Raw genomic sequence first — 11957 nt, forward strand, 5'->3', positions numbered from 1 at the left:
ACTTGCAGAAGCAGCACATAAAATTGTAATGCAGGTCAAAGCAGTCTACTCGGAGGCTGTTTGCAGAACCTCACTCCCTAGATGATTTAAAACCTTTTTCATTTCTGGTCTTAAAGGTATTCAGGACAGGGTAGTCAGCTGTAAGTTAAGACATGATATCAGGTTAATTAACCTTTAAGGACATGGGGAAGTGAAGCTAGACAAGGGCCGTATATAGCTGCTTACAGACATGGAACCCCTCCCCCAAAAACAGCACTTTACTTTTAGCTTGGCTTACTTCCTCACATGCCCGGAAGAGACATTGTTAAGTTGACCCGGATCACCCAACATCTGTATAGGTCCTGCACTTCATTAGGGCTTTTTGGTGCTTTGAACTAGCAGCTAATTTGAATCAGTTTTAGATTAAAGTGTCAAAAAGCCATGCTGAAGCGCCCAATCTTTACAGATGCTGGGGAGCTGGGTCAAACTGATGGGAGTCTCTTCCATTGAAGTGCTTGTTTTTTGGGGGGGTTTTCCCCCCAAAATCTGTCAACAGCCTGTAAAATCATACATTTGCTTTATTGGTCAATGCACGGGTCTTGCAGGTTGGGAAAGTTCTTCACAGCTTGGGGCTAGATAAGTAGGGTGAATTGAAATTTGAAGGCTCATTGAAAAATGCATTTTACATGCAAACTTGCAGGAAGGTAAAAGGTCTGGGATGCAGATCAGGAAAGAGATCCTAATTGTGGGAGGCTCACATGAAACCAGTATACAAATCTGCCCGAAGTAGCAGTGATCCAATTGCACTGAACTCTTGCAGTTGAGCAGCATTTAAATGCTGTGATCGGTTGGGTAGTGGCTCTGGTATTGGATCAGTATGAAGAGCCCAGGACTTTCCTTATGTTTGGCGGCTATAAAAACTTTAGGTAAACTTGCCGTCACTGGCAGTTGGCTCAGAAATGGCAATATTGACTTTTCCAGGTGTGAGTGGCACTTGATTAGATGTCTCCCTTCTCCTGTGTTACTGATATAAACCTTTAATGTGACATTTGACATTTTTTTCCAGGTGGAGTGAGGTAACCCGAAAGGTGGAGCTGTGGGTTCAGATTCTGGAACTTAATGAGAATGGGGAGTACTGTCCAGTTGAGGTGATTCCTGCCAGAGAAGTGTGTACTGGTGGCATCTTCCAGCTCAGACAGGTGAGACGGCAGCTACAAGCATCTGTTTGAAGAGAGGCTGACTTTTCCCTTCTGAAAGAAGTGGAGAAGCCTGCACACCGGCTAGTTCAGCTTTCAACAGGTGGCTGATGACCACAGCAGCTTTGGCCCAGCGGTGGATTTCGTGAAGGGTGGTTACAGTCTGAAGGAAGTAGATTTGATTCCTTAATTATTTCCATTGATGCCTTGGGAGGCTGAAGTCTTCTGTTGCACATGCCGTGTCTGTTTAGAGCGATAGCAGAGGAAGCTTTCTCTGCATCGCTCTAACAATGTATTTCATCTCTGACCTGGAGAGGGTCACAGAGGCTGGAGGTCAATTCATTCTCCATCATATATTCAATACTTTAGCTTTTCTGCTGAGACCACCAGCTGAAGAACAAGTTTACACAATGGTATTTTTGATGTAGATGCTCGAAACGGAGTTGGGCCAAATTCTCAAATAGACATCAGAAAGCAACTTGGAGCTGTGGTCAACCCTGGCTGAACTCAAGCCAAAGTGCCCTTTATCTTCCTCTCAGCCCGCCAATCTCCCATTATCTGGATTATACACATACTAAAATTTTAATAGTTACCAGGATAGTTAATGGCCTAAACATCACTGTTTGGAGAACAGTGAAATGCTAAATACCCCTTGATCTCCGAAACTGTTATCGTTTCCTGCATTACCAGTTGTACCGTGGCGGGAGCGCTATTCCTGGAACTGCAGTGACAGCAGAAGTGTGAAGGGTGCATAGTCCAGGCAGTCGAGAGGAGTTAATTTCAGCTTGGTAACATTTTGCCACATTTTTTTTCTCCACTCTACTGTCAAAACAGATGGGAACAGACATCCTATTTTTGGTCCTCTAAGCATAAGAAAAACCAGGGAAGTGTCCTTTGAAAAACTTCCATATAAAGCAAAATGTGAACTTGCTGAATGTGGGGTTTTTTAGGGGAATTTAAGCCTGGTAGCAGAAGTGGTAGTTCTGCCTAATTAATATCGTGTCTCATCAAGGCTTTTCAGTACCGCCTTCATCAAAGTATGAAACGTCATTAGATTCACACAGGGTACTGTAAATTAAGTCATCACCAGTAGAGGTCTCTCCATCACCAAACTTTCACCACTGAAGACTTAAGGGAAAAAAAATTGCTGTCTTGTACAGGGGCAGTCACGGCGAATCCAGATTGCAGTGAAGTCTGTGCAGGAGTCCGGGACTTTGCCTCTCATGGAAGAATCCATCTTATCTGTTGGCATTGGCTGTGTTCAAATAAGACACGCCAAGTCACAGAAAGCTCATGAAAATCATCAGGTAAGATCCCGTCTCAATAAATATTCTTTGGTTGGAAGAAAAATGAATAATTCAAAGGTCCTTTGGAAGGCTGAAGAGAAGTATTTTGGGCCAAATCCACTTCAAATGGAGAGAAACTCCACTGGCTGTAAATTATTTTACTGTACTGTTATAAACATGGAGCAAAGAGTGACAATACAGCTCTTCTGGCTAGGATTTTTAGCATGCATTTAGCTCTGGCTGGAGGGAGCCAGTGTGACTGTCTTTGGAGCATGCTTCCTCTTTGACAGAGCCATCCCCCGTACCAAAAACAGCTGTTGCTGTACTAACACTCACCTGTCTACTCCTGTCTCACCTTCTTTAAAATCAATCAATGACGTGCACAGAAACATTACCTTAGTCTAAGGAGGAACTTTAATACAGAAAGAGAAGAGTCAGCGAGTCCATGAAATCCATTAGGGACTTTATGATTGCAACTAGGTTTTACTTGAAAAATACCAGCCATTTTGGTAGTGAATGGCATTATAATGATAAGACTCTTAAGAAATCCTAGCGAATCAATAGTTAAATAAGAACCAGTGTGATTTTTTTTTTTTTTTGAACGCTTAAGAGGACAGCAGCAAAAATGTAGTTGTGTTTTCATGATTTGAAAGACTCGTCTAGTTCAAAAGCCGCCCTAATACTCTGTAACGTGGTTATATTTTTGACTGTGTGCAAAGGTGTGCAGGAACAGGCCCTCGACACCATGGCCTATCGTCCTTTGGTTTCTGGGGACGTGCTGATCGCTGCAGTGTCCCTGGTCTGGTTGATCATCTCCCTGCAGGGATCTTTCTGCCCCTTATGGCCTAGCAGACGTAACTCCTCGGCGAAATCACAGGAGTCCAGGCCTTTCCAGGGTTAGCAGGTTCAAGTCTAACCCACCAAAAACTGTCCTCCCTAGGATGGATTGCTTAGCTTCCCCCTTGATACAAGGCCAACTAAATCCTGAGCAGTTTGAGATTTGTCTTCCAGCTCTCTCTATTAGCTGTATTTCCCATTACCACTGAGCTTGGCTGTCTAGACTTGCTAGATAAGGGGTCGTTTTGCCCTTCGACAGGCAAACTAGTTTCTCTTCTGGATATCCCCTGGGCTCAACAGCCATGTAAGGGGCTTCACAGTTAAGCTGTAGTAGGGTCCCAGCCTACAAACTTTCTGCCTCTCTTGGGCCATCCTTCCTGCGGTCAGTCGCCCGGCACTTCTGTCCCTCTCCTGCTCCCCGCTGGTCTCTCCTACAACTGAACCGAATGGGCTCCTTTTTATCTGTCTCCAAGCTTATTATCTACGAAGCCAGTTAACAAGGTGCAGATGGGCTCAGTCCATCTCGCTTAAACAACCACCTCCACGACACAAGCCTTTAATATTTCTCCTTTCACAAATGTAATTTGATAACTAGCAACATGGAGAAGAAGAATGAAATGACTCCCTTTTATATTTTTAAAGAGAATAACCGTCTAATTTGAACCTTGGATATATGATGTCCCTATCTGCATTTTTGTCTCTCAAATTCATCTCCCTCCTTGTATGTCAAACATTTTCAAAAGGCTCTGAAGTGAAGAAAACGCACCTTTGATGCTCGTATGCCTTTTTAATTTTAGCATAGCTCAAATTTGCTTTTGTAACTTAAAGGAACACTCAAGTGTCTTGTTATCCCTTAAATTGCCAAGTATTTTTTTTACCTATTGAGGAATAAATCTCCAGCAGCTTTTGGAAAACCCTTGCTTTTTCACTTTGTCCATTCACTGAATGATGCTTTGTGCCTCACTGCAGATGGCCATCTTAATGATATTTTCTAGCAACGGGCCTGGTTTGATGTACGGCAGTATTGGAAGATCCTGTGTCCCGTCAGAAACCGTTGGAAATTAGCATGTCAAAGCTGCAGTGACTTCTCCCTTACTATTTTTTTTATTTAACTTAACAATTTTCCCCTTCCGAGTGATCAAACTTACCTTCAAACTAGCCTTTTTGTCCAAATTTCTGATCTCCAAGGCTCACTATAACAAGTAATTAATAACTAAAGGAGACAACTTCTTCAGTTCCATTCTGGATAATCACTTTCTAGATTTCAAGTTGTTTCGCTGTAACTTTTTTTCTTAGAGCACTTAAATATTTTAGCTCATGATTTTTGGCAATTAAACATAATGATTACAATCCTTTCCACATAGCAATGTTCCTGTAATTGTTACATATTTTCGTAGCTTCGATTCCACTTGTTCATACCAAGTGATGTAAAGCTTTGGTTATGTATCATTCCAACCAGGCTTATAGAGGAAAAGGCAGCGGCTCTGCTTTCTGGTGTTCGTACGATAGTCTTTATCTCCCGACTTATTCCAGTGCAGGATTCTTTCATCAGATTAGCACCTACAACTTTTTTGTGTTTTTGCTGCTGCTGTTCTTAAAAATACCGCTCTTGCGCTTGATGCATGTGTTGTTATAAAATAATTTTATGAATAACTTGGGTTTGCATGTTTTTACTTAGGAAGAAGACGACGATATGGACAGTTACCAGGTAAATGCAGTGTCAATTCTCCCCTTTTTTTCAAACGTAACATTTGTAGGTCAGAACGCTAGTCTTTAATAATAGGTATCAGCATTTGTGCTGGACCGTGCAGGCCCAGTTATCAAGGGAAGTCCCTGCCCTGGAGGCTCTAAATCCTCTAAATTCGGAGGAATGTGTAGATTTTTATACAGTATCTAACATAGAATTAAACAAGGTGATATTTTACCTCTGAAAGAATGGGATGGGTGAAAGCAGACTATATCAAACTATTTTGTACTATGAACATAGCTTGTATGAGACCTGGGAGTAAATATTGCTGAGTTTTCAAAACGGAAGCCAAGCAGCCAGGGCAGCGGTGCTATTCCTAGGGCCATTGCTTATGGCAGCCTTGAGGCAATCGTTTAATCTTTATTCATTATTGAACACATTGGTGTCTCATCTATGCACTGGGTAAAACTTGTTACCTCGCAGTGCTGTTGGCGATATGTAATGTTTGCAATAGGTTGTCATCCAAGTTGGTAGTGACTGGGGAAACACCTCATCCTCGTTGCTGTGTCAAAAAGAGAGCAACAAGAAAAGATCCTTGGCAGTGGGGGTCTGGTACCACTGCAGATGCCCATGATGACAAACATTAATTTTGCATCCATCCATTTTTTTCTTCATTAAATGGGTTTCATTATAGTGACATAGAGTGAATATAAGCTAACGTGGGGAGGGGAGGAATAATGTATGTCTGGAGGCATCCCACCACCGCATGAACAGTTCTTTCAGTGGCACAAGCAACACAATTTTGAATGCAGGGCTCATTTTTGAGCACTTCTGCATCAGGCAGAGACCAATTAAATGGACAGTTTTATGCCATAAGCATGGAAGAGAAGTTTGGAGGTGCTTTCCTGGGTTAGTCTGAAGTCAGGCAGAAGGTAGGGCAGGGTGGCACCTTAGAGACTAACTGGTTCAGAGAGGCATGAGCTTTTGTAGGCAACAACCCACTAAAGAAGAATTGTGAGCGGTTTAGGTAGTTTTAACTAGGAGTAATAAGATGACGTTACTTCAGGGGTAATTCCTATGAAGTCAGGAACAATATCTGAATCGAAAAAGTTGTGTTGTGACTCATGAAACAGTTTGCTCCTAATGCCAAACTGGGCTCAACCCCGAGACTGCAAACGCCATAGGTTGTAAACTTGGCCAGCTCCGCACATCACAGCTGTAAAAGAGGGTGACAAGGGCTCTACCACACTGTCAACATTACCAATACAGTGAAGCTGTGTGACGGTCCAGATCCTGCAGATCTCCTTTGTCCAGTATTGTTTTGCTCAGATGCGTGCTGAGAACACCTTGTTTCGTCTTCCCAGGACAGGGACTTGGAGAGACTGCGTCGGAAATGGCTGAGCGCATTGACAAAACGACAGGAGTACCTAGACCAACAGCTGCAAAAGCTCGTCAGCAAACCTGGTAGGCAAAGGTTAATGGGTGGGAGTGGTGTGGGGGGTTGAGTTACACGTGTGAAATTAAATGGCAAGTTGAAGGAGGGATTGGATTTTTGACGCTGCCAGTTTGGGTGAGAAATTAGGAAAAGATCCTGGCTTGTATTCAAGGGAGTCAGGAGCAAAGAGGTGCACGGAGAACAATTTTGGTGTTGTACAGGAATCCGTTTTTGATAAGACTTCCGGGAAAGGCGGTTAGATGCGGCAAGTTGGATCGGGGGGGGAAGTGATTAAAAGCCACGATGGCAAAATGGCATCTTGACTGTGACTGTCCTGCTTCTCCAGACAAAACAGAAGACGATGCAGATCGGGAGGCCCAGCTTTTAGAGATGAGGCTAACCCTTACTGAGGAGAGGAACGCTGTAATGGTTCCTTCGGCCGGCAGTGGGATCCCGGGAGCTCCAGCTGAGTGGTATGAACGCTATCCTCTGCAAGAGCAAATGTAGAAATGATGGGTGGCTTGTTCCCACTTTGGATGGCTGACAGGTTTTGGTTCACGTAATGTGGGCTCTGTACACTAGTTGAGAAAAGTTGTTAAAATGAGGAGTGTTCTGTGAATTATTTTATTGGGTTGAATATCCCGAGCTCAGAAATGCTCTTTGATCAATAACTGTATCATTTACCGAAGTGTGATTATGACCTGCTGAAGAAACGAAATCAATATTTATTACCACTGCACTTAACATTAAAAAAAATTAGCGAATATGTTAATTACCTAGTTCATTCACTTAAAAGGCTGCTCCGTCATAATAAAACTGCATCTACAGGGGCATTTTGTTGTGCTCCTGATTAAAGCACCAACTCTGTTTAGTCAGCAAGTGCTTCGTGTAATTTCCAAACCATTAAAGCAGCAGATTATACCAGACTGAGTTGCTGTAATGCAGTGGTGGCCAACCTGTGGCATACATGCCACGAGTGGCACAGGGCGTCTGGTGTGTTTGGTATGCGACCATGTGTGCCCTAGTTAATGGGGGCAGCACTAATGGGAGCCCAGGTGGAAGTTGGGAGATTGGACTGGAGGGGGCTCGATTGCAGGTTTGGCCCCACAGGAGCTGTAGGTGTAGGTGCCCCCCAATTCAGTGTTGCTATGTTTTGGTGGCAACAGGATTCAGTGGTACTGGCTTGCGGCAATGCCTGGTTATTACAGTGGCGTGCACTCATACTTTGCTTTTAACTTTAGGCCCGCTTGCCAGAAGGTTTGACCACCACCCCCGTACAGTAACTGCTGGGGGACCAACTGGAGTAGTTGAGGATACAAAGCAGTTTCTATTCAAATCCTTTGTCTTCACTTGTTCCTGACTTTCTAAAATAATCTTCTGGGTGAACATAGAATCACAGAAAATGAGGGTTCAAAGGGAACTCAGGAGGTCACGTCTAGTCCAACGTCCTGCTCAAACCAGGACTATCCCAACTACATCATCCCAGCCAAGGCTTGGTTGGCCCAGGTCTTAAAACCCCCCAAGCATGGAGATGCCACCACCTCTCTGGGGAGCCTGTTCCAGTGCTTTACTACCCTGCTAGCGAGAGAGTTTTTTCCGAATAGCCAACCTCAGCGTCCCTTGCTGCAACTTGAGCCCATTGCTCCTTGTTCTGTCATCTGCCACCACTAAGAACAGTCCAGCTCCATCCTCTTTGTCACCTCCCTTATAGTAGTTGAAGGCTGCTATCAAATCCCACCTCGGTCTTCTCTTTTCCACACTAAATCAGCCCAGTTCCCTCAGCCTCTCCTCACCAGTCATGTCCCCCAGCCCCCCAACCATTTTCATTGCCCTCCACTGGACTCTGTCCAACTTGTCCACATCCTTTCTGCAGTGGGGGCCCACAACTGGACACATGACTCCAGATGTGGCCTCACCAGTGGTGAATAGAGGGGAATAATTACTTCTCAGTTTGCTGGCAAGGCTTCTACGAATGCAGCCCAGGATGCCATTAGCCTCTTTGGCAACAAGGGCACACTGCTGTCTCCTATTTAGCTTCTTGTCCACTGTCCCCCCCAGGCCCTTTTCTGCAGCCAGTCAGCCCCCAGCCTGCACCGGTGCATGGGATTCTTCCTTTTTAAGTGCAGGAGTTTGCACTTGTCCTCGATGAATCTCTAACAACGCTTACTTGCTAAACCAGAACATTGTATTTGAAACTTTAAGCTTACTAAAGGTAGTGCTTCTGAAACACGCTGGGGACTATGCACATGCTATCTTTCAAATCTAAAGATAGCATGTGCATAGCATGTGCACATGGCTGGAAGATGCACACTTCAGGAGAAACATGCCGTGAATGCGGCTGCTGCTGGGGAAGTGCACAAGGACTGACTCAAGCAACTTGCCTGTTTCAGAGGACTTCAGGCCTACTGTGGCGTAGTGTAATGTTCCACAGGCTAACGTAGGGTAGGATTCATTGTCAGGCATTGGTAGCTGCCCTGTTGTTAAAGTTGCAGCAAAGTTTCTGTTTTAAACTTGCAACTTGCTCAAGTGTGAGGATTTGGGGAAACTAAATGGAAAATGCAGCATTAAGGTTGCACAGTTTAATTTTCTAGCATGTTATAGCTTTAACGTTAACATTTGTATAGCAACTTCCATTTGGCCTCAGGGCACATACCTACTATTTTTTTTATTTCTGTTTTTCTTGCTAAATGCGTACACGTAATAACAAGTCAATGGCCGTGCCGTGTGGCAGAGTTAATGTTGCTTTTGGAACTTGAATACTGGATTTCCTAACTGACTTAACTGTGTCGCATTCAGTTATATTGCTACGGCAGAGGTTTTTTGCCTTTAATAAATGCAGATGTCAGAATAAATAAAGAAACTTAATTTTACGATTAGCGTTTTAGTGGCAAGAAAACATTTCTGAAAGCAGAGGTCAAAGAACATAGTAATTGTGAGAGAGCTGGTATAAAAGAAGTGCCAATTTAGTTGAGTCCTTCTGAATCTGCAATAGTAAATTAAAATAAAGCCATTGGCCAAGGTTATCTTTGGCTCGAGCTACAGTCACAGCTCTACCAAATGTAATATACTGTGGGCTTGTATCGTAAGGGTTGTGTACTGAGTTTATCTGCTTCTGCCTAAATGCCACTATTATCCCTTCCTTATGTTTTAGGACTCCAGTGCCTGGTATGGAGACTCATATTCCTGTTATCTTCCTTGACTTAAATGGTAAGTGGTTCTTGAGGACAGAGTGCTCTGCAACAAACTTTGTTTAGCCAACGACATTATAGGCTATAAGCAAGTTAATAAAATGAAGACATTCTTTGAATGGCAGGTAGTTTAATTTGAAAAGACTTATTAGAAGAGCATTATTTTGTTCAGCCCATATTATTTAATGCTCCAAATCACATGGCAGTTGTATACAGAATGAATCATACAGTTTAATACTCTGTTTTGCAGACCTTAACTACATGAGAGAGGAACAAAAAAATTAAAGTAGCATTAAAGGGAATTAAAATGAGTAGCTAACAGCAAAAGCCAGTGGGAGGGTTTCTTGGGAGTTGTTGTCAAGGCAAAAAAAAAAGAAAAAAAAATCCCTTGCTGATAACATTTGCATATGCCACTAATCGGTAGAGTGGTAACTAGGGGCAGGTTAGTTAGAGAGTGATCTTAATCTTGGGGTCATTTCAGCGATTAGCATTTTAATAAATCATACGACATATAGGAGCAAATTATGTAGGATACGCCTGTTAGTTGTAGACTGGAAATTGGTGATTCTGCAGCAGGCTTTGGGAACCATGGTGGGATTGATCCTAGCTGCACAGCAGCTTCTGGTGTGTTGCTGCAGTGAAGCAGCTCTGCTCTTGGCTGCTTAAACAACCAGCAGGAGCCTGGAGGTGATATAACCTCTGCGTAGCACTTGTGAGACCCTTTGGTAACTCTTTGTTCATTTGTAGCATCTGCACGTCACAAAGCAAATGTTGACATATTGGATCACGCTCAGAAAAAAGCTACAAGCACGATTTGGAGTTTGGGAAAACTTTCTTAACAACAGGAGACTTTAGCAGCTCAGTCTACATTGCTTTTTAAATTGTGCACACTGAAACTGGTGTAGATTCCTTGCTCTAATAAGACTGTTTTTTAAGTGTGGTTGTGATACCACTAGAAATACCTTAGCTGTGCAGTGTGGTGCGTACATTTATAATTTTGCTGTAACCAGGTCTAAAACTATTTCAAACACCTGCTACATGCTCCAAGGTACGTAGGGCTTCTTGCAGCACACTTCACACTAACGGCTTCCAAAAGTCGCATGGTTTTTTGTACAGTATTACTGCAGAATAGAACAAGAAATGCCATATCCCACATTGAGGTAAAACTCTGAGGGAGTTTTATATCGGCAGATTGTAGGTGTTCCAAACTGGTGTGTTGAAGCAGTACTGAGGGATTAATGATGCTCCTTCAGCCACCACGTTGAGTGGAGTTACGGTACTTTTGTTTTTCTTAATACCTTGAGCCTTTCTGTGCTTGCAGCGGATGATTTCAGTTCTCAAGATAACCTCGATGACCCAGAAGCTGGTGGATGGGATGCAACTCTCGCAGGAGAAGAGGAAGAAGAGTTCTTTGAACTGCAAATTGTAAAACACCACGATAGTGAGGTAGGCAAATTCACAGTCTGGAGCGCTTAGCTCAGGAGTCGTCTTTACATATACCTCGATGTGGGATTTTCAACCTTTTTTCATTTGTGGACCCCTAAAAAAATTTGAATGGAGGTGCAGACCCCTTTGAATTGTAAGTGTGGGTATTCACATACTTTTGATTGATTATAGTCATCTTTCACGGACTCCTTAGACATGATTTGCAGACCCCCAGGGGTCCACAGACCACAGGTTCAAAACCACTGACGTAGATGTTTTGGGAGTACATATAGATTAACATATTAGGTAGTCATCACATGCCATTTCTAAGACTGATGGCTTTTAAAACTTTCTGTATAAATGGAACTATTAAAAAAATGCAGGGGTGTTACTGTGGCAAACCCAAGATTTTACAAATCCAGGAGTTTGAGTTAAGGCTGCACTTGTAAGAAATTGTGGCACGGTAAGTGCCACAATTACAAGAATGTGCGGTTCAAGTGCACAGACAGATGTAACTGTGTCCTGCACCGTTAATGTGCAGCAGTGTTGCCAAGGTATTAATTTCATTGGTGTCCCCAAGTGAGATCACTGGTTTTCAATGACCTTAATTCTGAATCTCTTGGTTTTCCAAATGTTAGATTTTGGGACAATCTCAATCTCCCTGTAACTATTTTTACCCTTGAACAATTGTTCTGATCCTTAATTCTGTCTTAATTTAATTGGGATTTTCTTGCTTTGGGAATTTCCTTGTGTGTTCAATATTACGAGTTTACTCCATGCACACTATAAACACTCAGCTTAAATTGCTACCATGCAATGGCTTTAATGAGCTGAGGACATTTAGTACCAGTCTTCATAGACTTATAGGGTTGGGAGGGACCCCAAGAGTTATCTGGTCCAACCTCCTGCACAAATGCAGGAATG

At 43.1% G+C, this 11957-nt stretch overlaps 1 protein-coding gene across 1 annotated transcript in view; it reads left to right on the plus strand.

Moving 5' to 3' along the window:
* KIF13B (kinesin family member 13B) overlaps positions 1-11957 on the plus strand; it is a 102416-nt gene that overhangs the window by 46465 nt on the left and 43994 nt on the right. Inside the window, exons 23-29 of the mRNA XM_025194882.1 lie at positions 1046-1178; positions 2336-2482; positions 4977-5006; positions 6350-6449; positions 6767-6893; positions 9572-9627; positions 10930-11054. Coding sequence (XP_025050667.1) covers positions 1046-1178; positions 2336-2482; positions 4977-5006; positions 6350-6449; positions 6767-6893; positions 9572-9627; positions 10930-11054 — 718 coding nt within the window. The remainder of the gene's footprint in view (positions 1-1045; positions 1179-2335; positions 2483-4976; positions 5007-6349; positions 6450-6766; positions 6894-9571; positions 9628-10929; positions 11055-11957) is intronic.

Source organism: Alligator sinensis, unplaced genomic scaffold (assembly GCF_000455745.1).
Source record: "Alligator sinensis unplaced genomic scaffold, ASM45574v1 scaffold1825_1, whole genome shotgun sequence".
NCBI classification, from domain to species: domain Eukaryota; kingdom Metazoa; phylum Chordata; order Crocodylia; family Alligatoridae; genus Alligator; species Alligator sinensis.